At 46.8% G+C, this 27,646-nt stretch overlaps 1 protein-coding gene across 1 annotated transcript; it reads left to right on the top strand.

Annotated features, from left to right (window-relative positions):
• Nucleotides 1-18,824: 18,824 nt before the first annotated feature.
• NRROS (negative regulator of reactive oxygen species) lies at nucleotides 18,825-27,310 on the top strand. Its single transcript, XM_039489847.1, has 3 exons — nucleotides 18,825-19,049; nucleotides 21,613-21,736; nucleotides 23,933-27,310. Exons 2-3 carry the CDS (start codon nucleotides 21,629-21,631, stop codon nucleotides 25,904-25,906), a joined length of 2,082 nt encoding a protein of 693 aa, XP_039345781.1. The 5' UTR covers nucleotides 18,825-19,049; nucleotides 21,613-21,628; the 3' UTR covers nucleotides 25,907-27,310.
• Nucleotides 27,311-27,646: the final 336 nt, after the last annotated feature.

Genomic DNA, 27,646 nt, shown 5'->3' with positions numbered 1-27,646 from the left:
TGTGATGGGGAAAGGATGAGTAAGTGAACACTAGCAGAGGCAGCATTATCTAACTTGGAAAAGTTCCACATGGGTCAGGTATATTTATGGGGAAGGAAATGATGTCACCTCTGTGGATCTCCTCCCTGACCCACTTCCTCCTGATTTACATTTCAATTTGTGTTCTTGGAAAAAGGAAGGAAAGATGCCACTGAGGTAGCACTGCCCTCTTCCGAGTCTCCCAGGCAGGAAGGGATCTACTGAGTCGCTGGACCCTGCAAAGCAGTATACCTACCCTTTTCACATCAGTCGGTAAAGCAGATGCGGCTAAGCCACTGACCAGCACACACCCGAATGCTGCTGTGGTCCTTGAAGCTTGGTTTTGCTTTCTACTAAGACCTAAATCTGACTTCCTTCTGATTTCCTTGTAGAACTCTTGCTGCTTTTATATGGGAAGACTTGAAGGGTTAAAGGGTGAATCTAGTCTGAGACGTGACTGTAAAAATGATATTGTGGGGCTCTGTCTGTCTCTGTGATCCCAGATCAAGTTTGCTCTGTTATGGATATGACTGGTTCAGTCAGAGACCCACTTGGGACTGTCACCTGATGTGCTGAAATTACTTCTGAGCCCATTTTCCCTGCCAGCTTGGCCTCCAGAACCTTGTCTTGTTGAGCCAGACATGCTAGCCTGCTGCAACACAGACCCAAGGTCTGAGCCATGCCCCCAAAGCTGCAGGCTTTAACTGGAAATAGCTCAGCAGGTTTCCTATCTCCAGCACCCAGACACCCAGCTCCCAATGGGATCCAAACCCCAAATTAAATTAGTTTTACTCTGTATAAAGCTTATACATGGGAAATCCATAAATTGTCCGCCCTCTATAACAATGATAGAGAGATATGCACAGTTGTTTGCTCCCCCAGGTGTAGTAAGAGGAGGCCCTGGGATATAAACCTTGGTATCAGAGGCCCGGTATGAGGCCTAAGGCCTGAACTAAAGTAATGGTCATGACTTTGCTAACAAAAAGCAAAATTAAGCTGTGACCCAGAGGCAGGCCCTGCTCACAGAAGCTGGCAATGAAAGGGCTGATGCTGCAAGAAGATACGTACCTAAAAGGTACGTAACACTAGATATCAGAACATTCACATACTTGCACATTCCACACAGATAACAAGGAACAGGCTGGCCCATCCCAATGACAGGGGCAAAAGGGTAATATGATGGATAGAGTTGTTTTGATCAAACCAACATGTACAAGGTGAGAAGCGGCACCTTGCTACGTAGAAGGGCTGCACCTCAATATGTCAGGAGTAATGTGTAACTTGTTTGTACCTGTGTATAAGAATGCATCCCTGGGGCGGTGTCTTTGTCCGGCCAAGGGGGCAGTGGAAAGTCCCGCCACTGACTGAGCCGAGTCCATTGACCGTGGGCGCATATTCGTAGTATGCCCTGAGTTAGGCTCAGAAACCTACAGGGAACTATTATTGTGTCCAATACGGCAATAAACCTGGTTGACGTGCCTTCGTACCTTACTAGACTCTGTGGTCATTGGGGGTTCTCTTTGGGTCTGCTGTGTCAGCTATCTGCAGAGCTGGGGCAGCACACAGAGGGAGCACACGCACCCAGCTGAGTGATATCAACAAGGAGAAAGCAGAGCACCACACCGGTGGCACTGTAACAACACTGGTGACCCTGACCGCTGATCTGGTGAGTAAGCGAACCTGCCGTGGTAAGAATTGCAATCCAACATGGCAGCAAACCTCGAGCTAGGGAATCCCCGATCCCCCTCCCTTATGATCCCCACGGAGTTTGATAACTCTTGGACCTGCTGGATTGCCAGTAAGGGGGGTCCATATGAATTTAAAAAAGAGAGTGGGGAAACATGGACTGGCATATGTAGAGCAGTGGTAGAAACCGAGGCTCTAAGAAATAGTAATAAAAGTTTAAAAAAAAAAAAAAAAAGAATTTTGCAACTCATGTCTATGGCAGTGAGATGGCTTAGACAGCATGCTGGCATGCTGGCCAAACAAGTAACAGAAAAAACAGGAGAAGTAGAAGAGGCAACCTGGGCAGTCGAGCACTGGAAAGCCCAAGCTCTTTTAGCAGGGCAACAGGCAGTCCAGACTCATGATATGCTCGAGCAAGTAAAGCAGGAAAATAAAAAATTGGAGACAGCTGTAAAAAACCTGCAGAAGCAAAAAGTGCCGTCCCCTGGTGTTCAACGCACTTCAGGTGCTGTTACAATGCCTGAAGAATGGGGACAGATGTGGAAAAAGGTGGCCCTAGTAAAATTAAAAGGTGTCTTGTAAGATATCATTACAAAGCTTATAATCTACTGAGTGTGGTCATCATATTTGTATAAATGTATCACTCTTGTATCTGAAACTAGAAATATAAAATATAACTCTGAGGGCCTATTGTAATTATGCAAAGTGTGGGCCATTAATGGTGGTTTGGAATCTTGATGGCTCCCATCAACCAGGACAATTGACTGTGGGTGGCTCTGTTTGCAGGCAGGCCTTCCTGTGAGTCAGGCTGGGAGGAATGAAGGCTTGAAGTCTTACAGTGACATGTGATCATGTCACTTGGACTGGAATCCATCTTTAACCTGGGGTCTTTCCATTGAGAAGGAGGGGATGGGAACCCAGAGAGGGACAAAGGATTCCTGCCTTATGCAAAAGATATATAAATGGGTGGAACAGAACAAAGGGGGCCATCATGAGGAATCCCCTAGCTACCACCTGAGCTGCAACAAGAGCTGTACCAGGGGAAAGAATTGTGACCTGTCCTGGAAGGTGTCCAGTCTGATGAAAAAACTTACTGAAGCATCTCTGAGGGTGAGATTATCTGTATTCAGTTTGATTAGACATAGGTTTGCGTGTTTTATTTTATTTTGCTTGGTAATTCACTTTGTTCTGTCTGTTACTACTTGGAAGCACTTAAATCCTACTTTCTGTATTTAATACAGGAGTCATGAGAAAACCCCTGCTTACCACCTGAGATGTCTGCTGGAACTAACAAGAACTGCACCGGGGAAAGGATTGGGTCTAGACTAGGAAAGACTCTAGCCTGTGAAAGAAGCTTATTGGAACATCTCTGAGGGTGAGATATTAACTGTATTTAGTTTCTTAATGTATTAGGCTTAGACTTGCGTGTTTTGTTTTATTTTGCTTGGTGACTTACTTTGTTCTGTCTGTTATTACTTGAAACCATTTAAAGCCTACTTTTATACTTAATAAAATCACTTTTGTTTATTAATAAAACCAGAGTGATTACTTTTTCTTATTAATAACCCAGAGTATGTATTAATACCTGGGGGTAGGGCAAACAGCTGTGCATATCTCTCTATCAGAGGGTGAACAATTTATGAGTTTACCTTGTATAAGCCTTATACAGGGTAAAATGGATTTATTTGGGTTTTAGACCCCATTGGGAGTTGGACCTCTGAGCTTTAAAGACAGGTACACTTCTGTAAGTTGCTTTCGGTTAAGCCTGCAACTGTTAGGGGACGTGGTTCAGACCTGGGTCTGGGTTTGCAGCAGGCAAGCATGGCAAACCAGGCAGGGCACTGAAGTCCCAGACTGGCAGGGCAGGAAAGCAGGGGCAGAAGTAGTCTTGGCACATCAGGTGGCAACCCCCCGGGGGTTTCTGTGATCCAACCCATCACACCCACTCCTCCTTCTAAATGGAAAAGTACCAGATTTAAAATGGATTTCATTATCAGGTGACATGGTCACATGTCACTGTAAGACCCCAAGTCTCCATTCCCCATGGGCTGGCCTACACGTACACAGGAGGGCTTTCAAGTAACTAAGGCCATTTACAGCTGTTTGTTTCTGGAGCACCCTTAATGTCCTCCACTTAAAATGTTTACATCGCTGTTACAAGTTTATATCTTATTCTCCTAACTCCAGATATAGAAATAATACATGCAAACAAATAGGATGAATACATTTAGTAGATAACAAGCTTTCTAATGACACCACACAAGGGGTTTTTAGTGTAAAGCATATGCCAGTTATGTCATAAGCATATTTCCATAAAGCATATGGAGTGCAACATCACAATGGAGTCCAACCGTATTTTTTCCCAACTGCAAACTCGTCTTGGATTTTTTGCTGCTTGTACACGGTCAATCAATTAAAAAAAAAACAGTTCTGTGGGTAAAATGATACCATCGGTGATGGCCTATGCGTTCCCATTGCCTTCAGTAGGTGTGCCAAGGTGTTAATGTAGAAAGGAAGTAAACAACTACAATGATGCACAAGAAAGGATAGAACCTATTTCCTGCTCTCGGTTGTGCTGGTTTTGCAGGGCTGGTGGGAGTGGAAAGCAGTATGTTGTTATTAAATGATTGACAGCTTATAGCTCATTTGGTTAGGGGCTAGACAAACATGGGAAGATGCAATCCCTGCTGCAAAGTAATAATCTAAAAAAAGACAAAAGTCAGATAAAGAGTGAAGGACATTTATTTATTTTTTACTCAAGCCAGCAGGTGTAAGTGAATATACATGGAGCAGCAATAAGCACTTTTCAGAGTAGAAATGTACTTTAAATCGGAAGGTAAAGGATTAATGACTTCTTTAAACCTTGACCTTCAGACCTTGGACTGTAGTTTTTCCCAATGGCAAACCCCTCAGAAGAAAGAACTATTGATCCATGAGTTGTTGGAAGCTCCGGAAGCAAAACTGAACACACAGAGCATTTTCTCCTCCGTAAACATTGAGATTTGTTGTATTAATGGGGTGAAAAACATGGACAATAAAATAGGTGTAACAGGGTCAATCTAGCTGCATGTGAATAGAGATGCAATCACAGGACAAGATGGCCACTGTGGTCCCTGTTCAGGCTGCATTGGTGAAGCAAGTGCTTAAAACTGATCATAGACTGAAATCACTGGAGCAGTTAGCCCAGATTTAGAACAGTCTGAATACTGGGGATCCCTGAAAGCTCTGAAACTGGAGACATTTGTAGCACAAAGTTCCACTCTGGATAGGTGTAGAAGTATTAGCACATGTTCAGCAAAGAGGCTTGGAGCAAGGGAAAAGCACTGTTGGATAGATGAACAAAGAGAGAATTCTGGCTGCAGCCAGGGGAAAAAAGACACTCTGAAGTTGCTGGGATTGCTAGAGCTCAGTTTAGACAATTTAAATAAGTTTTTCTTGGAGAGGGAATTAAAGTACCATATCCCTGTTCCCTGCAAAGCTCCAGATAAAGTGACAAGTCCCTGATCCTGCAAAGACTTTCATGTGTAAAGTTAAGCAGTGTGTAAGTCTTTGCAAGATCAGGGACTTAAGTCTTTAATTTTGGGGACTTGGACTCCCATTTAGTAAACGGACAAGATAAAAAAAGAACAAGGTGGTAAATAAGGATCCTGAGACAGTCAGCCAGGAGGAAGAACAGTACCAGAACTCTAACTTAACATCAAGCCATTATTTAGGTCTAGTTTTAAATGTTTTCTCTTAGCTAATGAACAACTTCTTGTTAAATTTGTTTGTATGGGAATATGGTTTAGAGAAAGTATATTTAAACCCATAATTCATTTAACAATACATCTGGCACCTGTGATTAGAAGTGTTTCCAGCTTTGGAAAAAAGGTGGAACTTTGGTTTCTTTTTAAGATATATCTCTTAATAGTGTTACTTAAAATGATTTTATGGAGTCATATTATATCACGAGTAGAAGTATTTTATAAACAATCTCCTTTCCTTAGTGCTCAGATACTATGGTGATGGGCAGCAATATAGATAGGCTTATTGTTGGAATGTAAAGTGATGAGTTTTACGATGCATTGTAATAAGTTATGCTATTTTTCCTCTAAAAAATAGCTCAAAGTGAAAAACGTTAAATACAAAGGTTAATTATAGAAATATTAATTTGCTTACATCAGTCACTAATAAATAAAAATGTGATATAGATAAATTGAAGACCAACTTTGATTTTTTTGTTTTAATTTGGATGTTTCAAAACATGCAAATGATGGTGAATATATTTAATATAGTTTTTGACAGAAAAAGCCTTTCTCCTCTCTACATAGTAACTCAAAATTAGTGAGTTTTGGTCAAATTTACTTTGGATCAGAATTAAGATGGGGAAAAAATAGGTGGTGATAGTTTCCCAAACTCTGCCTACGTCACAAACTTGGCCTTCTTATTATGCCAAGATAAGATAATACAGTAGATATGCAGATCTTCATAATGATTGTTCCTCTTTCTTGCAGGCTCGGATCTCAGTAGTAAAATAGTTACCAATACGGACATTAAAATGATCAGTGTTTGGTTTCTGAGTGAGTATCCTATTGAGGTATGAGAGATTTCAGGTTTTCAGAAAAATTGTTCTAGGCTGTCTGCAGACTCTGGCAGATATCACTGCCTCAAGTAACACTTAGATCATGTTTTGAAGGGTTTTTTTTACAACCGTAAGGGCTAGAAAACATCATGGTTTTTAAATGAAAGCTAAAATTCTAGACCACAAGATAAGGGCCCCAATGCAAAATATTGAGTGGCCAACCAGATCCAGCGTGACATCTGTCTTTGAGCTGGAATCAAACATGAAAGCAGGGATCTACAATGGGTACTGTTGGAACTATACAGCATTTCCAGTAACTAAAAACAGTTTCTCTCAAGTCTAATGAGATGCTGCTTTAAAATCCTTTTTCTTTGTCTCTGAAATGTCCCAGGATCTTCAGTATCATAGAAGATTAGGGTTGGAAGAGACCTCAAGAGGTCATCTAGTCCAAGCCCCTGCTCATGGATCTGTCAGTTCTCTTATTCCTTCAGCTTTGTTTTTCCAATGGACTCTATCCACAGCCAGTTGATAGCTGGCAAAATGCCAGTTGCCAACTAGAACCTCGAGACATGCCCATAATGTTTTGGATCACTCTGAAGGCTCTTGTGCTGTTCTGTTGGACTTCTCATGGATTACACTGTTCTCAGTACTGACGTCAATTTGTGAGTAGATGTGGCTTGTCGATAAACATTTCTATGCATCTAGCTCTTACTTAAATGGGGAGATGCTGATCTGCTTTTTTTGCAGCAGCTACTTGAACTATGGGTGACCCTTACTATCAGAGGTTCCACTTTAGAAGAAATCATGTTCCATACAGGAAAGGAAATAACACATTGAGGCCTGCTAATCAGCAAACAAGGGGCTGCTTCTCATCCAGCCACTTTCTGTTGCAGTTTTACCACCCTATCTGCCTCCTACTCAGCGGTCTTGGTGGGTACCTCACCACAGTGTGATCACTGGGATGTATGCCAGGAAATTCAAACTCCACTATCTATTGGGGTTGTGGTTTCCTGATCTGTTTTAAGCGAGAATTCTGGTAGCTCAGAAGATGTGAAAGCCCCAAAGAACTTGAGTGTGGAGCACATCAAAAGCATGTCAAACTATGACTAGTTTTCAACCCTGTTCAGCGCTTGTGTAACTCAGAGCAGCCCATGGTCTTTGTCGAACACTGTGGCCTCTATCACAACCTCTGGTACTTTAAACAACAGATGTGTGTCTCTTTTCCTTCTTGATTTCTGTTTTTAAAACTTCCTTGAAAATGAAGGAAATGAAACCACAGAACACTGTGTTAAAGTGACAGGAGGGACCTGACTTATACCAAAAAAGAAACAAAATTCAGAGTAAAGGCAATAAAACAAACAACGCCCCCCACCCCCCAACTTAGACACATGCTCTGGCTTAAGCTCATTGGCAGGAGTTTTGAGACCCCCAAGGTACAATCCAGACCAGTGAGCAGCTGTTTCACCCCTGCCCTGCAATCTTGGATGCCTTACAGTGCTCCCACCTGGGCCGCTCACAAACAGCTTGCCAGCATGCAAGTGTAACACCAACAGACCCCTGGTCATCGGTGGGCAGCATCAAACCTGGGACCTATGGAGTTAAATGCATGAGCCTCTACTGCATGAGCTCAAAGCCAGAGGGCTAGTAGGTAAGGCTGTAGAGCAGACTCGTTAATCTCTCTCTCTACACTACAAGAGTAGTTCGAATCAACTTAGGTCGATTCAACTTAAGTCGAATTTGTAGAATCGACTTTACAAAGTCGAATTTGTGTGTCCACAGTAAGGACACTAATTCGACTTTGTGAGTCCACACTAACGGGCCAAGCGTCGAAATTGGAAGCGGTGCACTGTGGGAAGCTATCCCACAGTTCCCGCACTCCCCGCTGCCCATTGGAATTCTGGGATTTCCCTCCAATGCATGCTGGGGGGAAAACTGTGTCGAGGGTGGTCTTGGGTAACTGTCAGCATTCCACCTCACTCCCGCCGGCGGGAAATCAGTTCGCGCACTTTTCCTGTTAGTGACAGCGCGGACGCCACAGCACTCCACTGCGATCATGGAGCCCGCTGCGATCATCGCTGCACTTATGGCCGTTGTCAACTCCTCGCACCTTATTGTACACCTCTTCAACAGTCAGATGCTGAGAAATTGGGCGAGGAGGCTCCGGCAGCGCGGTGAGGACATGAAGTCTCAGACTGGCACAGACCTCTCAGAAAGCACGGTACGCAGCGCCGTGGGGATCATGGTGGCAATGGGTCATGTTCATGCTATGGGACGGCGATTCTGGGCCCGGGAAACAAGCACGGACTGGTGGGACCGCATAGTGCTGCAGGTCTGGGATGAATCACAGTGGCTGCGAAACTTCAGGATGCGTAAGGGCACTTTCCTTGAACTGTGTGACTTGCTGGCCCCTGCCCTGAAGCGCAAGGACACCAGCATGCGAGCAGCCCTGAGTGTGCAGAAGCGAGTGGCCATAGCCCTCTGGAAACTTGCCACACCAGACAGCTACCGGTCAGTAGTGAACCACTTTGGCGTGGGCAAATCTACCGTGGGGGTTGCTGTGATACAAGTAGCCAACACAATCGTTGACCTACTGCTCTTGAAGGTAGTGACCCTGGGAAACGTCCAGGTCATCATAGATGGCTTCGCTGCGATGGGATTCCCAAACTAAGGTGGGGCTATAGATGGGACTCACATCCCTATCCTGGGACCAGCCCACCAGGCCAGCCAGTATATTAACTGAAAGCGCTACTTTTCAATGGTGCTGCAAGCACTGGTGGACCATAGGGGACGCTTTACCAACATCAACGTCGGGTGGCCAGGCAAGGTTCATGACGCGCGTGTGTTCAGGAACTCTGGTCTGTTTATACGCCTGCAGGAAGGTAGTTTCTTCCTGGACCACAAAATAACTGTTGGGGATGTGGAGATGCCTATAGTGATCCTCGGGGACCCAGCCTACCCGCTAATGCCCTGGCTCATGAAGCCCTATACAGGCGCCTTGAACAGCGACAAGGAACTCTTCAACTACCGGCTGAGCAAGTGCAGAATGGTGGTGGAGTGTGCTTTCGGACGTCTCAAGGGGAGATGGCGAAGCTTACTGACTCGCTCGGATCTCAGCGAAACCAATATCCCCATTGTTATTGCTGCTTGCTGTGTGCTCCACAATCTCTGTGAGAGCAAGGGGGAGACTTTTATGGCGGGATGGGAGGTTGAGGCAAATCGCCTGGCTGCTGATTACGCTCAGCCAGACACCCGTGCAATTAGAAGAGCCCAGTGGGAAGCGCCGTGCATCCGGGAGGCTTTGAAAGATAGATTCCTCAGGTTGCAGGGTAACCTGTGACTGTTCAGGTTCTTTACAGAGAAGCTGAACCTGCCCCTCTTTCAGTTACTGTTGACTTTCTTTTGCGGTTACATAGCCCGTTCACCACGTTTCCCCCCTTCAACACACGTTTAAAAATAAAGTTAATGGAATATTGTTAATTAACAACATTTTCTTTACTAATGAATTCACGTTAAAGGATTGAAACAGGGACGCAGACTGTGGTGGGTAGGGTGTGCAGTGATGTACAGACCGCTTCTATACTCGAGGAATGACAGGCTCCTGCCCCTAGAGCGGTCTGCACTGCCGGACTGGTTGTTTCAATGAAGCCTGCCATCCATCCTTTTCGGGACTCTGTGTGCGGGGGCTATGTGGCCTTGTGGCGGGGGAGGACTGGGGGGAGGACGTTTACAGGTGGGTGTGAAGGAAGGGGTGAGGGGTGCAGGCTCTGGGCTGGGGTGGGGTGTAGGAAGGGTGAGGGGTGTGGGAAGGGGAGGAGGTGTAGGGGGATGAGGGCTCTGGCTGGGGCTGAGGGTTTGGGGCATTGGAGAGGCTTAGGGCTATGGTGGAAGGGCAGGGTAAGGGCAGCCTGCCTTGCCATTTGTGTATGGCAGGCACTAGGACCCTGGGGCACCAGACAGCATTTCTGCGGGGAGCCGCTCTACTGTCAGGCAGGTATGCAGCGCGGCGGGGCGGGGGGAGACCCGTGGGGGCCAGGGCACGATCCAGGCAGGGCCGGGGGAGAGACCCAGCTCCAAATATAGCTGGAGCAGGGCACCTGCCCCCTATGCACAGAACATGAAAAACACCTCCCAGACTGACCAGGGTGCCTAGTGACTGCACTGTGTGTGTGACCTGCTGTAGATCCTGCCCCCGTGTCTGTACCCAGGTAATGGTGACCGTCCTATGCAATTACCAAACCCCTCCCCGCCCTTCACACAAAGTCTTCTGTAAAGAAACATGACGGAAACAGTAATGAACAGCAAACTATTTTTAATAATCAACTACACAGTGAGGGGACGAAACTGGGATTTGGGCTTGGGTGATCCAGGAAGGGAAGGACTTCTCAGAATTTAGCGAATGAGAGCTTTTTGGTACTTGAGCACTCTGCTGGGGTGGAGTGACAGTTTTCACGGCCCCTGGCGCACCTCCTTCTTGTTATTTTGGGTGAGGGGGGTATTGGACTTTGTGGCGGGGGAGGGCGGTTGCAGATACAGTGCAGGGGGGCTCTGTCCTCCTGCCTGCGGTCCTGCAGAACATCCACAAGGCACCTGAGCGTGTCCGTTTGCTCCCTCATTAGTCCAAGCAGCGTTTGAGTCGCCTGCTGGTCCTCCAGACACCATCTGTCCTCCCATTCGCTGTGTGAGCGCTGCTGCTGAGAGAGGTTCTCCCTCCACTGGCTCTGCTGGGCCGCCTCGGCTCGGGAGCAGCCCATAAGTTCTGCGAACATCTCGTCCCGTGTCTTTTTCTTGCGCCTCCTAATCTGCGCCAGCCTCTGTGAGGAGCATGCTGGAGCAGGTCGGGATACAGTTGCAGCTGTGTGATGGGAAAAAGGGATTGACTTCCTTATAACGATACAGTTTTGCAAAGAAGAAACATAGTCTAGTCAGTCTCTGTGAACAAGACCATGCACAGCACTCACTCAGGGAAAGTTCAAATTTTCGGAATTCGCTTTCATTGCCTGGGGGATTGCACTGCAGATCAGACAAGCGGGGCAGGACAGCAGAATCCGTGGAGCAGCCAGGCATGGTAAGCCAAAAACTTTTGGCTGCTTAAAAGTCAATGTATACCACTGTTCTCTTGCTACAGGCAATCCTGAAAGCATAAACTCTGCCCCTGTTGCACCCTCTCGCGACTGTTCCCTGGGAAAGATCCCTGTATGCTGCCACTCTGCAGACTCCACCACGTGGCTGTAAAGTGACACTCATTGTTATGCAAAGGAACAGTGAAGCACTCCCAATACTAATAGTACACAAATTACTGTAATTAAATGCAGGAGTCTCCGAGCGAGATCACCCTGAGGAGGGTCACTGAGGCACATAGAGAGCGCATGCTGCGTGAAAGCCAGCATAAACCAGGGGCCTATGCTGCCATGCTCGTGGAGGCAATGCTCCCGGAGTACCTGAAGATAGCCTGGCGCGGAAAAGTGTGCTACCACGGAGCACCCAATAAGGCAGCTATCCTCAGGAACCTCATGCGGAGGCTTTTCGATTACTTGCAGGAGAGCTTCTCGGAAATCTCCCAAGAGGATTTCTGTTCCATCCCCATATATATTGACCTTCTTTTCAACTAGTAACTATTCCTGCTCCATTAAAAATAAATATTAACATGTTTAAAGCACTTACAGAATGATCCTTCCCCTGATTCAGGGTCCAGGGTAACGGCTGGGGAGGATTGGTAGGGGATCTCAGTGAGGGTGATGAAGAGATCCTGGCTGTTGGGGAAATCAGCGTTGTAAGTGCTGTCGACTGCCTCATCCTCCTCATCTTCCCCGTCTGCGAACATCTCTGAGGAACAGTCCGTCAACAGTATCCCATCCTCAGAGTCCACGCACACTGGTGGGGCAGTGGTGGCAGACCCACCGAGAATGGCATGCAGTGCCTCGTAGAACCAGCATGTCTGGGGCTGGGCTCCGGAGCGTCCGTTTGCCGCTCTGATTTTTTGGTAGCCTTGTCTCAGCTCCTTGACTTTCACGCGGCACTGCGTTGTATCCCGGCTGTATCCTCTGAGTGCCATGGCTTTGGAGACCTTCTCGTAGGTCTTTGCATTCCATTTGTTGGAGCGCAGCTCCGAAAGCACAGACTCATCGCCCCACACAGCAATGAGATCCAAGACTTCCTGGTCAGTCCATGCTGGGGCCCTCTTTCTAGTCTGAGATTCCCTGGACTCCTCTGCTGGAGAGCTCTGCATCATTGCCAGTGCTGCTGAGCTCTCCATGACGTCCACACAGGAAATGAGATTCAAACTGGCCAGACAGGAAAAGGAATTCAAATTTCCCTGGGGCTTTTCCTGTGTGGCTGGTCAGAGCATCCAAGCTCGGACTGCTGTCCAGAGCGTCAACAGAGTGGTGCTCTGTGGGATAGCTCCCGGAGCTACTAAGGTCGATTTGCATCCACACCTAGCCTAATTCGACATAGCCATGTCAAATTTAGCGCTACTCCCCTCGTCGGGGAGGACTACAGAAGTCGAACTAAAGAGCCCTCTATGTTGAATTAAATAGCTTCATGGTGTGGACGGGTGCACGGTTAATTCGAATTAACGCTGCTAAATTCGAATTAAAGTCCTAGTGTGGACCAGGCCTAAGTGGTCTCGGAGCCACTAGATGGGACAGAACACCACACCCAGGAGGTATGTGGGTTACACAAGCCACACCCTGAATGTTTCTGTGTAACTGCAGCCTGCCAGCTGCACCCTGGCTCTCACCAGCCTTGGTTACACTGCAGGGTGACCCCAACACACCCTGAGTCTTAGGGCTAGTCTACACTTACCAGCCGGGTCGACGAGGTGAGTTCAACTTCTCGGAGTTCGAACTATCGCGTCTAATCTGGACGCGATAGTTTGAACTCCGGAAGCGCCGCGGTCGACTCCGGTACTCCACCACTGCAAATGGCGGTGGCGGAGTCGACCTTGGAGCCGCGGACTTCGATTCCGCGGCGTCTGGACGGCTGAATAGTTCGAACTAGGGTACTTCGAATTCAGCTACGCTATTCACGTAGCTGAATTTGCGTACCCTAGTTCGACCCCACTTCTTAGTGTGGACCAGCCCTTAGATTTCCCCCCAGAGATGTATGTCCTGTACTGCCCAGTCTTCTCCTGGACAATATAGGTTATATTAGATCTGTTATTTCTTTAAAAGGAATCATAGAATCATAGAAGATTAGGGTTAGAAGAGACCTCAGGAGGTCATCTCGTCCAATCCCCTGTTCAAAGCAGGACCAAACCCAACTAAATCATCCCAGCCAGGGCTTTGTCAAGCTGGGCCTTAAAAACCTCCAAGGATGGAGATTCCACCACCTCCCTAGGTAACCCATTCCAGTGCTTCACCACCCTCCTAGTGAAATAGTGTTTCCTAATATCCAACCTAGACCTCCCCCACTGCAATTGAGACCATTGCTCCTTGTTCTGTCATCTGCCACCACTGATAACAGCTGGGCTCCATCCTCTTTGGAACCCCCCTTCAGATAGTTGAAGGCTGCTATCAAATCCCCCCCCCCTCACTCTTCTCTTCTGCAGACTAAATAACCCCAGTTCCCTCAGCCTCTCCTCATAAGTCATGTGCCCCAGCCCCCTAATAATTTTTGTTGCCCTCCGCTGGACTCTCTCCAATTTGTCCACATCCCTTCTGTAGTGGGGGGCGAAAAACTGTATGCAATACTCCAGATGTGGCCTCACCAGTGCCGAATAGAGGGGAATAATCACTTCCCTCAATCTACTGGCAATGCTTCTACTAATGCAGCCTATATGCCGTTAGTCTTCTTGGCAACAAGGGCACACTGCTGACTCATATCCAGCTTCTCGTCCACTGTAATCTCCAGGTCCTTTTCTGCAGAACTGCTGCTTAGCCAGTCAGTCCCTAGTCTGTAGCAGTGCATGGGATTCTTCTGTCCCAAGTGCAGGACTCTGCACTAGTCCTTGTTGAACCTCATCAGATTTCTTTTGGCCCAATCCTCTAATTTGTCTAGGTCCCTCTGTATCCTATCCCTACCCTCCAGCATATCTACCTCTCCTCCCAGTTTAGTGTCATCTGCAAACTTGCTGAGGGTGCAGTCCAGACCATCCTCTAGATCATTAATGAAGATATTGAACAAAACTGACCCCAGGACCAACCCCTGGGGCACTACACTTGATACCAGCTGCCAACTAGACATCGAGCCATTGATCACTACCCGTTGAGTCCGACAATCTAGCCAGCTTTCTATCCACCTTATAGTCCATTCATCCAATCTGTACCTTTTAAATTTGCTGGCAAGAATACTGTGGGAGACCGTATCAAAAGTTTTGCTAAAGTCAAGATATATCACATCAACTGCTTTCCCCATATCCACAGAATCAATTATCTTATCATAGAAGGCAATCAGCTTGGTCAGGCAAGACTTGCCCTTTGTGAATCCATGTTGACTGTTCCTGATCACCTTCCTGTCCTCCAAGTGCTTCAAAATGGTTTCCTTGAAAACCTGCTCTATGCTCCCCGGCATAGAGCAGTTACACTGCAGACCTTACAGCAGCGCAGCTGTGCCATTGTAAGGTCTGTAGTGTAGACATAGCCTTAGTCATGATTTCAGCTTGCGTTTATAACTTCATACGTAATTCTGCTACATGCGTTGTGCCACGATACTATTTATCAGCAAGTTATGAGTTTTTAAATGATACCTCACAAAACATGCCTTGTGCAAAAATTATTAGTGTGTAGAGGCTGTGAACACAGCAGTATATTCCGTCACAGGACTTATTTATGGAAGAGGAGAGCAGGTGGGAAAGGGAGCAGTAAGGCTCATTTTCTTTCTCTGCTTTCTTTTGTCCTAAAGTGCTAGAGATTTGCTTTGTGCCTCCTTGCAGTGTAGAACTACTTGATTGCTTAAAAATGCATTAAAATGCATGGCAGAGAATGTAGTTAATAAGTCTTCCGTTTGTGCTATGTGAGAAACGAATTGAAGATGGCCTTCACCACCACTACATTGCAGATATTTATAACAAGGGCCCCTGTATTCCATGACAACATATATTACATCCCTTGCCACAGAATTCTGCTCCAGAATCCCCTTTTGTATTTTTTAAAAATTGTTTCTAACTGTAATTGTTGTAGAGAGCCTTAAAAATATGAGCTGGCTGTAGCCACTGCAGTGCTGTTTTCCTGATTCTGCAGCCAGCCTGAAGCTATCTTTGAGAGTGTTGCAAACTTTCCCATTACCCCCACTGAAGTGTTAGCTCTGAAACCTAATGATGCCAACATAATGTAAGCACTGTTAATTTTTTTCTGTACTGATTGTTTTTGCAGAAAGCACACGGCTAATGTGCTTATCTCACAATCCCAAACTGCCTCCTCTGCCAAAAGCTCCAATTTTCTTTATGCTGCAGCCCAATCTCCCATCATGGCAGAAGTTAATACAAAGCTCTGCAGAACACTGAAAATTTAAAATGTGAGGATGGCTTAAAATAAATATAATTTTAATATCAAAGAAAGTAACACGGGGAATGCTGCACTGATGGTATTAGCATTTTCGTACTGAATTCCATAAAAAATTCCATTTTTAATATTTTAATGAAGCTGCCACCGAATTTCCAGCTGCCATGCTCAATGCTATAGAAACCTTGGTCTTTGGGGGCAGAATTTGGGTACATGGGAGCGTCTTTATAACAGAATTCCTAGGACTTGCTTTTAGAACTCTTTAAATGAGGCTCTGAGCTGGCCCATTGGCCTGGTGTGACACGACTATGCCGGAGGTGCAGATTTGATTCCAGGTCCTGGTCTTTTGCTCCCAAGCTCAAGGGCTAGGATTGTTAGAGGCTGGGTTCATAGCCTGTTGGAATGAATGGACTCCCATTGACTTCAGTGGGAGCTGGATTGGGTCCCTTGTGAAGGGACTGCTCCCCAGGACTGATAGTGATCCTTGAGTTAGCCTGCCCGAGGAGTGGTATTGATTGGCTCTGCAGAGAATATTCCTCAGCCAGAAAGTTGGTCATCACAACATTAAGAAGAAGGTTACATTGGAATCAGGGAGAGGGGGTAACCTCTGAGCACTGCAGAATATGGGAATGTTGTGTGTCATTCTGTATATAGCCTGCAGGTTCTTGTAGTGGGACAGCTTTAAAATGGGCTCCAGATTGTTTGATCAGAGTGAGACTGTGATGTCTTTGCTCTCTTGTCCAAACAGAGAAGCCCTGATACAAACGTCATAGCAGACCACTCATAAGCCTGGTCTACACTAGGCGTTTAAATCGGTTTTAGGAGCGTAAAACCGATTTAACGCCAAAACCGTCCACACTAGGAGGCACCTTATATCGATTTTAATGGCTCTTTAAACCGGTTTCTGTACTCCTCCCTAACGAGAGGAGTAACGCTAGTATCGGTATTAACATATCGGATTAGGGTTAGTGTGGACACTGATCGACGGTATTGGCCTCCGGGAGCTATCCCACAGTGCACCAGTGACCGCTCTGGACTGCAATCTGAACTCGGATGCAGTGGTCAGGTAAACAGGAAAAGCCCCGCGAACTTTTGAATATTTCCTGTTTGCCCAGCGTGGAGCTCCGATCAGCACGGGTGGTGATGCAGTCCGAAATCAAAATAAAAAAAGAGCTCCCGCATGGACCATGTGGATGTGATCGCTGTAAGGGCAGGCAAATCCGTTCTATCAGCGCTCCGTTACAGAAGATGAAATTCAGAATCCTTTTTTAAAAATCTCCAGACAGACGCCATAGCAGGGACTCAGCGCACTGCAGCGTGACAAGCGTAACGGAAAGCCAAAGAATCAAATGCATGCTCATGGACTGGAGGACTGAAGCTATCCCACAGTTCCTGCAGCCTCCGAAAAGTATTTGCATTCTTGGCTGAGCTCCAAATGCTTCTAGGGTCAAACACAGTGTCCGCGGGTCAGGGCATAGCTTGGCAATCTACTCACCCACCCCCCACCCACCCCCAGAAGCGAAAGGTAAAACAATCCTCTGACTCTTTTACATGTCACCCTATCTTTACTGAATGCTGCAGATAGACGCGATAGTGCAGCACTCAACACCAACATCCTTGCTCCCCGCCATGGGTGGCTGATGGTACAATACGATGGAAATCCATCCTCATCATCAGCCTCAGCTGATGGTACAAAAGGACTGGTAACCGTCCTCGTCATCAGCCTATTGGCCCTAATTTTTTCTGGTGGATGGATGGTGCAATATGGCTGGTAACCATCCTCATCATAGCAACAGGGGCTGAGCTCCATCAGCCCCACCCTTCATGTGTAAAGAAAAGATTCAGTTGCCCCTGGACTAGCAGTGGGATGCTGGGCTTCTCTCCTACACACTGCTTAATGTCCTGTCTGGACTATCATAGCAGCTGGAGGCTGCCTTCCACTCATTTCTCACTAACAAGTCAGTGTGTCTTATTCCTGCATTCTTTATTAATTCATCACACAAGTGGGGACAATGCTACGGTAGCCAAGAAAGGCTGGGAAGAACGGAATCAACAGGTGGGGTTGTTACAGGAGCACCCCCGTGAATAGCATACAGATCATAATTTCTGCAGGCTCTGACACAGAGCAGCTGTGCTCTCTGGTTCTATGATAGGGTGGTTCTCTAGTACACTTGCCTATATTAGGCAGCACTGATTCTATTTTTAGATACCAAAAAGGAGGGATTGACTCAGGAGTCATTCCCAATTTTGCTTTTGCGCCCCTGGCTGATCGGCCAGGGGCACTTATGACAGCAGCTAATGGTACAAAACGATGGAAGGTGCAATATGGCTAGTAACCAATCTTGGCTTTGCGCCCCTGGCTGATCGGCCAGGGCACTAGCAGCAAATGGTACAAAAGGACTGGTAGCCATGATCATCCTCAGTTCCAATTTATGGAAGGGTTTGGATGGTGCAATATGGCTAGTAACCATCTCTGCTGTCATGCAAAAGCAAAAGCATGCTTCTGTGTAGCGCTGCTGAATCACCTCTGTGAGCGGCATCTAGTACACATACGGTGAGAGTCACAAACGGCAAAACAAGCTCCATGATTGCCATGCTATGGCATCTGCCAGGGCAATCCAGGGGAAAAAGGCGTGAAATGCTTGTCTGCCGTTGCTTTCCCAGACGAAGGAGTGACTGACGACATTTACCCAGAACCACCCGCGACAATGATTTTTGCCCCATCAGGCACTGGGATCTCAACCCGGAAGTTCCAAGGGGCGGGGGAGGCTGCGGGAACTATGGGATAGCTAGGGAATAGCTACCCACAGTGCAACGCTCCAGAAATCGACGCTAGCCACGGACCATGGACGCACACCACCGATTTAATGTGCTTAGTATGGCCGCGCTCCACCCGATTTTATAAATTCTGTTTTACAAAACCGGTTTATGCAAATTCGGAATTATCCCGTAGTGTAGACGTACCAATACAGTCTGTCCCCAGAAATAGTCCCAGAGCAATTAAAACGAGTTCAGCTAATGGTTTCATAGCCTGGACCTGGGTTAGTTCCTCCCCTCACCCCCGGTTCCTTCTTGTTTTTAATTGACTTGCATGTGCATGACCCTTGGGTAAGTGCTGATATCAGTAAGCAGAGTGGCTTGCAGCTAACTCTGCAATCCATGTGACTGCAGTTTCCGTTAGTTCGTTCCGCAAGATCTGAAATTAACCTGATGCTAAGTGAGAGGAAGAAGAAGAAAAAAAAAGGCTGCAGCTAACATTGCCTTTTGTGAAGCAGCTGAGCGAGAGCAGGAGGGCGGCTGTGTGCAGCATGAGTGCCCGCGATCTGTGCACGCTGCCCCGAGCGGTGAGTAACCCCCAAAACTGGGCTCTGCGCTTCGCCCTGTGCAAGAGAAAGTTCAGGGATGGGTGCAGGGGAGGGCAACGGTCGGCAAGAAACTCCCAGGTGGGTCGGTCGTTACTACAGCCATTGCACCCGGGGTTTACTGTGTGTGCGCGTTGGGAGCGGGGAGCGTTTCCAAGCGCTGTGTGCGGCGAGGTGCTGCGGGCAGGCAGCAAACTCCTCCAGTGCAGGGGCTCGGCGGTGACCGGGGCTGTGCCAGCGTCGGGAAGGCAACGCCCGCAAGTTCGCTCGCTCGCTCTCGTGGTCTCCCTTCGGAATCGGAGCGCTCAGCACCACCCGCGCCGGGTGTGGAGGGGGCTGCAAAAGCCACCCTTTGGCCCCCATCCCAGGCCGGGAGACACGGAGCGGGGAGGGCTGTCGCTGGAGGGAAGGGGGTTAATGCGGGGCGGAGAGAGCAAACACGGCGGCTGCCGGAGAAAGGCTGAGTCAGAAAAGAGAGAACCTCTGAAAAGGGAAAGAGTTGGAGGGTAAAATGCATCGAAATGTTTAATAAAGGTGAAATGCGGTAGAAAAATCAGTGTGAAGGAAACAAGGCCGCTGGAAAAGGCTGAACTAAAGATGCATCAAGGTTGGTCTGTTTTAGGTTTCAATACCGCATCTGTTCCGGTGGTATCGCGGCACCGCTCGAGGCATGGAGGGCCAGATCCCCAATTGCTGCAAATGGCTTCAGTGGAGCTACACTGAGCTCCGCCAGCTGAGGATCTGTCCCAGAGGAAATATAGAAAGAAGAGGGGGAACCCCCAGGGAGGCGCAGTAAGAGATCTCGTTGATAAGGCATTGGCTTTATTCTGTTTGAATCTGTGAGTTAGTGGTGGTTTGCCTGGTGGTAAAAACAAAAATTAAAAAATCTGAAAATTGCCCCACGTGTGTCCAAGACTCTAGATCTAGCCACTTCAGCTGCTAGAGAGACTCTTCCATTTCTTTAGTTCACAGGTCTGAAAACCCTGCTCATAAAGTGTGAATTGTGAGTAGTGTAATTAAGGTCTCCTGGCATGGTTGCCTTAGGTTTATCATTCTCCTGCGTGCAAATGTTATAAACTCTGATGCCATGAATTGCCATTATTATCTGATTTCACTTGATTGAAAAGCAGCAAGTTCCATTGGACTCCATCACTGGAACCTTAATTTAGGACTGAATCTTCAGGGGAGTTAAGGGCTTAGTTTCTGTTGGAGTTGTGGGTGCTCAGCATGGCTAAAAGTCAAACCCCTTGTTTGCTGGTAAGATACATAAAGAGAACATTTGATGCATGGGATTTTGCAACTGATAATATAGAGGGAAACTTCTTTATGAAACGTGTCAGTTAATCGATGTGGGCAAAGAGCTATTCAATTAGATGCTGATGTTCCTTTAAAAAGGATTTTCACATCCCAGCATCAAAATGTAGCATATTTCTACACACATTGTCGTCTACTCTATTAAACTCTGTATGGATTTGTGTTCTGTATATTACACCAATGCCAACAGCCCCTGCTGAGCTCAGGGTCCCATTGTGCTTGGTGGTGCACAGAACACACACTGAGAAACTGTCCCTGCTCCAAAGAGTTCAGCCGCAGATCCTCAAAGGCATTTAGGTTCCTTACTTCAGTTGATTTCAGTGGGAGTTAGGTGCCTAAATACTGTTGATTATCATGTTAATAGATGTGATAGACAATGGGTGGGAAAGGAAACAGAGTCACAGAGAGGTAAAATGACTTGCCCCATGTCACAGGCCCTGAGTCCCAGTAGAGTGCCCTAGCCACTGGACCACACTGTCTCTCAGTGTAAATGGGTGTGAGGTTACCTCTCTATTAGCATTAGAGAGCCTCCTGAGTGGCTTAGACATTGGACTACAGAACCACAGAATTAACCTGCCCTATTCTTACCCCAGGGGCTGGACTGTGCAACAGAGACCATCTTGTTGCAATAAACCTCAGAGTAATTAATAAAGTTGGGGCCAGAAGATGCCTCCAGTGCAGGTTTTCCTGTATAGGACTCAAACTCCAAGGGACCAGTTCCCCAGTGCATTGGAACGGCACTGGACACACTGGGAAAGGGGAGACTCAAGTGGCTTTACTCCCTAGCTGGAGCCTGGGGCTGAGTTTGCCCCCCAGAGGCATGTTATGCTGTCTTGTAATCACCCTCTAGGAACCGTTAAGTCAGCTGAGAGACACTGAAGCCCAATGTGCTCCACCCACATCTCCAGTGTCATCCTTATGCCATAGTGCAAAGGGTGCTCCAGTGGGGCATTAGTCCCACACTGTATAGCTAGGTCTGGTAAGGGCAGTGGATCCAACACCACAGTGTGAGGAAAGTGCTGCCGAGAAAATGTTTAGAGCCCAAGTCTGATCTTGGGCTGACAGAGGATCTAAAATCCCGGGTCCGTGTAAGAAGGTTTGGGAGGCAGAGACTGTCTTGTCTTATGTTTCCTGGGAAATCCTTTGGTGTGCCAAAAATAATCATGAATGAAGGGGAAAAAGCAGAGCAGATCTTTCAAATGTGTCTTATCTTTGATTTCTGTCTTTGCAGGACCGTTGCTGTTGAGATGGAGTCAGTGTTTCTCAGTCTCTCCCTGAGTCTAGTCTTTATAGTAGCAGGATGGGGAAACAAGACTGGAATGGCCCTGGCAACATATCACAGGACCTGCAAACTAGTGAGTCCTCTTATGCAAATCTGTGAACTTGTTAATTGTTCATTTCTCGCTGCACACTGCCTTGAGAAAAGCAGGTGTATACTCTGAGTATGTACTCTAGAGGCACTGGCAGTGACTGCTCAGTGTAGGCCCTATTCCATTGTTTTCATTCTAGCCTATGACTTTCACCATCAGGCTGCATTTTCCAGACTTGATCTCAGCCCAAAGTTGTTGCGTTTTTTTAAATGTGAGCAAAACCTGGTTTGTCATTTTTGAATATGAGACAAGAGGCTTATATGGTGCACAGTGAATGAAGCAGGACATCTCGTGGAGCTGATTGATCAAGTGGAATAGGTGTCGAGATAAATATTGCCATAGGAACAGCATTTATTCACTTTGTCTTTGAAATTAATAAAAATATGGAAATGAGGTGGGGAGGGGTGTGATGCCAAATGAAGAAGTTGGCTAGGCTAGAGATTGTGATTCACAAATAGGAGGGGCGGGGGGTGGGGGGGTGAGGTTGGAAATACTGTGTGTACTCTCAAAAGTGGCCACTGATTTCTAGGTGCCTCCGTTTTTGGGTAACTTCTGGTATCTTGGGCCTGATTTTCAGAGGTGCTGAGCAGCTGCAGCTCCCTGTCTGGAAATGATGCTTATTTGCTGATCAGTAAAGTGTACTTGAGGATATACGGCAAGCAGAGGAAGATGCCCCAGGAGCTTTTACGCTAAGGGATAGATTTTCAAGTGCTCAACATCAACAGCTGAGGCCAGATTTGTAAAAGAGCTCAGCTGCACCCAACATGCTGACCAATGTGCAGAGCTCTGCAGAAAATCTGACCACTTACTTAGGTAAATAGAACTGAGCTTGAAAATCTGGCCCCTATTGTGGGTGCTGAGCCCTTTGGAGGATTTGGCCTGGCATGTGATACCAAACCAAATGCAATGCTTCCCCTGCATTATTTTCACCATTTCTTAGCCTTCGTCTTTTAAGCAGGGCTAGGTGATTTCAGTCCATCTGTGCTGCTTCCTGCTGACAGAACTGGTTCTGCTCCAGGCAGCCAGCTTCTGTCTGATAAGAGGCGCTGATTAGAACAGGGTGGATGTTCTCCAGTTTCTCTTTTGTTCTTTCCTCTTCTTGTCCTGTTTTCTTCTTTTTTTTGTTTGTACTACATTAGTGCCTATAGCTCCCAGGTGAGACCAGGACATCATTGTGCTAGATCCTGTGCATATGCAAAGTAAGAGACAGCCCCTTCTCCAAGTTTTACTGCTGTTCTGTTTTACAGATGAGGGGTTGAGGAAGGCATAGAGAGATTGTGTCTTAGCCAAGGTCTCACAGGGACTCTGGGGCAGAACTTGGAGATGAATCCAGAATTTGAGTCCCAATCCAGTGTCTTAACCACAAGATCAACCTTTATCTCCTCTGTGCTTTGCACCCATAATTTCTCCTCCTCTTCCTGCATCCCCGAACCCTCTTCTCTACATCATTCCAAATCCCTCTTTCTTCTTGATTGGCTCTTTCCCCTTCCTTGGTGGGGAGTCTCCTTTCTTTCTTCCTGGTCCCTCATTTGCTCTGTACTCTGTGATCCTCTTTCTCATCTGCTCAATGATACTGACCCCCACATACAATCTCTTGATCCACATCCACTCAGTGGGAGCTCTAACGACAGGTCTGCTCTACCAGTGCTCTGCTATGTGCTGCTGCTGCCCGAGGAGCCACGAAGGGTGCAAGTCAGCGACTCAGCCTCCAGGAGCAGGCTGGCTGGTGCTATTCCAACAGGGTAGGCAGGTGGGGAGAATGTTGGAGCAGGATCATGTCCTGCCTTGGTTTACTCCTGTAGGCAGGCTCTGCTTTCCAGTGCATCCCAGCAGGGAGTCCTAAAGGGAGATAGGGAACATAGTTGGTCAGCTGGAAAGCAGACCCCGGCTGTAACTTCAGAGCAGGCCAATCTGATCTTGTATGTCTTTTGAGGGGCAGTTATCATCTGCCCCCAGCTGCCCACAGGCTTCACCATATCAGTGATTCAGGCAAAAATTACTGCTGCTACCATCTGATGTTTGTCATCTGGGAGAGATGGAGAGGTCAGAATGATGGCAGAAAATAAAGAATCAGATGTTGTACACCCTCTCCCATCTGAACTCTAAGCCTTTGCCCCCAGTTTCACTATTTCCAGTGTTGTTTATATATAGATCTAGATATATTTATATTTTTTGTTTCAGGTGCACAGAGCTGTGGATTGCAATCGGAGATGGCAAGGCACAGTCCCGGTAGACCTCCCAGCTGACATAGAGGTGCTTTTCCTGGATCACAACACTATACGGACCCTAAAGAATACCTCTCTGCAGCAATACCAACATCTGGAGACACTGAGCCTGCTTGAGAACAGACTGGAACTTATTGAACCTGGGGCCTTCCTTGGCAGCAGAGACCTCAAAAATCTCTTCTTGGCAGACAACACCCTCTTTACAAACTACTCTGTGACGGCTGCTGCTCTTTGCTCCTTACCAGCCTTGAGGAAACTGGACCTGTCTGGGAATCATCTCACTGAGGACATGGTGGCTACCATGCTCTGCAACCTGTCTTCCTTGGAGTCCTTGTCGCTGGCCAGGAACATCATAATGCGCTTGGACTCCTCTGTCTTTGAAAGCCTGAGCCAGCTGCAGGAGCTGAACCTGGAGAAGAACTACATCTATGAGATCGAGGGGGGCACCTTTGAAGGCCTGCAGGGCCTGAAGATGCTTAATCTGGCCTACAACTACATTCCCTGTATCGTGGAGTTTGGTCTGACCCAGCTCAAGACGCTTAATGCCAGCAACAACATCATCGAGTGGTTCCTGGCCGTAGAGGGTGATGCTGTCTTTGAGCTGGAGATGCTAGATCTCTCCCACAACCGGCTCCTGTTCTTCCCGCTACTACCAAGACAGAGCAAACTGCGCTCCCTGCTGCTGAGGGACAATGAGATGAGCTTTTATCGCAAACTTCCCAATGCTACGTCCCTCTTGGATATCACAGTGCAGTTCCTTCTTATAGAGGGCAATACCACTAATGTCACTACCCTTAGTCTCTGGGAAGAGGTCAGCCTGAGCAATCTCTCTTCCTTGAACTTTCTGGATATGAGCCAGAACCAGTTCCGGTACCTCCCTGATGGCTTCCTGGGAAGGATGACTTCCCTCTCTCATCTGAAGCTTAACCAGAACTGCTTAGAGACCCTTCACATCCAGGAGAGAGAACCCCTGGGCATGCTCACGGACCTTGATCTCAGCCAGAATCAGCTCTCAGAACTGCAGGTGGATCTAGGTTCTGAAGGCACCCTTCCAAACCTTAGATTGTTTAATCTGAGTGCCAATAGGTTGCAGAGGGTGCCGCCTAACATTTTCACCCACACAGAGATCACTACAATTGACCTCAGTCACAACCACATAGACCTGTGTCCCCAGCAAGCTAATGCAGATGGGGCTGAATATCCCATCTGCATAGACTTAAGGAATGTAACATCCCTCAGGAAACTTTACTTGGCTGGGTGTGACCTGGAAATGGTGGCCAGCAATACTTTCAGTGGGACACCACTAACACACTTAGATCTGTCTAACAATCAGAGAGCACTGGCTGGGGGCCTACAACCTCTAAAAGATATTGCACTAATGCTGCAGGTTTTATCTCTCAGGAACACTGGCCTCTCTTCCACCATGGAAGATATTGACTTCTCTGGCTTTCAGAACTTGGTAAGTTTGGACCTCTCTGAAAACTCCCTGACCAGCTTCCCAGAGTCCTTGAGTGGTCTGAAACTGCATACCCTGGATCTCCGGAGAAACCGTCTTCCCTCTCTTCCACAGCACTCAATGCAGAAGCAACTTGGGAGGAGTCTGAGTGTGCTGTACCTCAGCCAGAATCCATTTGACTGCTGCAAGCTGGAGTGGTGGGACTTCCTTCACAGTCTCAGGACAGTGCATGTTGTGGACAGGGGGCAGGTCACCTGCAACTACTCCTCTAACATTATTAATACAGTGGGGCTGCCTGAGTCTGTGCTCCAGAGCTGCAGGTGGATGACAGTGAATATGGCTTTGTTGTACCTGGTGCTTACTCTCCCTGCCTGCCTGACCCTGCTAGTTGCCTTTGCTGTCATCTTCCTTACTTTCAAGCACAAGCTGCTTCAAATGGTGAAAAACCAGTACAGAGTGTCCAGCCCATACTGATCTCTGTGGGCAAAGGAGTAGGCTGTTGGCACACAGAATGCAGACAGAGTAGTAACTCTGTGATCGATGTGAGGGGCCGAGAGGAGAGTTAGCAGGGGTGCTTTGGAGGGAGCGGCCAGGATACTGGCTCTCTGATGTTCTCATTGCTGCATTTTGAGTGTGTCGCTTCCTGATGCATGTTCTCCCGTTGCTCTGGGCAGGCGTAGGGCCTTCTGCTGGGAAGCACAGTGGAGGCACTTGGAGTTTAACTCAGGGAGCACAGGGTTCAACATGGAGTCAGAAGGCAAGAGAATGGAGAATTAGTGATTGGAGTAAAGAAAATGGATTTTAAGACACTGAAAATGAGTAAATGGGAGAGAAATTCAGAAGGGAAAGGTGAGGATCATGATGAGGAAGAGCTGAACATAAAATTAGAAAGGGCAAATATTAAGAAAAACCAATGAGGCAGCTGCAAAGTGGACTCATTGGATGCCAGGGAATGAGAGGCAGGTGAGATCATCACCCTTTGCTAGAGGCTTCACTGGTGGCTAAGGAAGGGAGTTCAGGGTATATAAGTCCTGTGAAATACACCTCTACCCCGATATAACGCTGTCGTCAGGAGCCAAAAAATCTTACTGCATTATAGGTGAAACCGTGTCATATCAAACTTGCTTTGATCCGCCGGAGTGTGCAGCCCCACCCCTGGAGCGCTGCTTTACCGCGTTATATCCAAATTTGTGTTATATCGGGTCGCGTTGTATCGGGGTAGAGGTGTATAAAGCAAATATGCATATGTATACACTATAAATATAAACCAATGAAGCTGCAGTTCTGAGTTAAGGCCTACAGGGATCTATTTTCTCCTAATTGGAAACAAATTCCCATTCATGACAATTTACTTGAATTTATGTTGAAATTGAACAGTCTTGGTCAAATCAGAGTGCAAGGATGTACAGTTGCTTTTCCCTCCCCACTGTCACCCTCAGACATTATACATTTATTTATCACCATAGTATCTAGGAGATGTATGGTTTTGTGTTATACAAAAACTGTTTTACATTTATGTAGTCCCTTGAATGCTGATTAGCAGAATGGGGGTTGGTTTGCATAAGGACTAATTAATTCTCAGTTGAGTAAATGAGAATATTGTATATGTATTATGTGCAAAATAGAATATGCAGGTGAAGTGTGAGAGTGAAAATCCTCATTCTATTTATTGCAATGTGGTTATTGCTCAACCAGTATTTCAGAGTTAAATATCTAGCCCATTTAAAATCATTTGGTCATCTTTGTAAATTAATGACCAAGGTTAAACTGCATAGATGACCCCTTGCTAAACTTTACTTTTTAATCAACTCATTTTGAGCTGTATAATGTAAAAAAAAAAAAGTCCCCATCACCTCAATGATTAAACTTTGAAGTACACACTTTAGTTAATGTTTTTTGAGGGTGAGGCTTTATTAAAAGAAACAAACCAGGAAATGTTTTTCCCTTGGATATCACTTAATATGGCAAATTTCAATCTGTGATTGTTTCAAATTTTCACCCCTTAAAAAAAAAAAAGGTCAAAAGACATTGGAAACTGGAACCACAGCAACAATAACAGCAGTGAGAGAACACATCTCATATTTACATTTTGGTCTCTGTAGAAACAAGCACATGACAATGGAATTGGCAGCTGTTCTTGACTTACAAACACATACAAGTGATGATTAGATTTGTTTGATAAGATGTGTAGAACAATGCAGTTGAACATTTCTA

The sequence above is a fragment of the Mauremys reevesii genome, linkage group 9 (genome assembly GCF_016161935.1).
Source record: "Mauremys reevesii isolate NIE-2019 linkage group 9, ASM1616193v1, whole genome shotgun sequence".
Lineage (NCBI taxonomy): Eukaryota > Metazoa > Chordata > Testudines > Geoemydidae > Mauremys > Mauremys reevesii.
This window is presented reverse-complemented; position numbering and strand designations above follow the sequence as displayed.

Bases quoted from the DNA above. Each gene is read 5' to 3' on its own strand.
- NRROS (XM_039489847.1), top strand. From the start codon at position 21,629: ATGGAGTCAGTGTTTCTCAGTCTCTCCCTGAGTCTAGTCTTTATAGTA. The intron at 21,737-23,932 runs GTGAGTCCTCTT...TTTTTGTTTCAG, and splicing joins ATCACAGGACCTGCAAACTA to GTGCACAGAGCTGTGGATTG.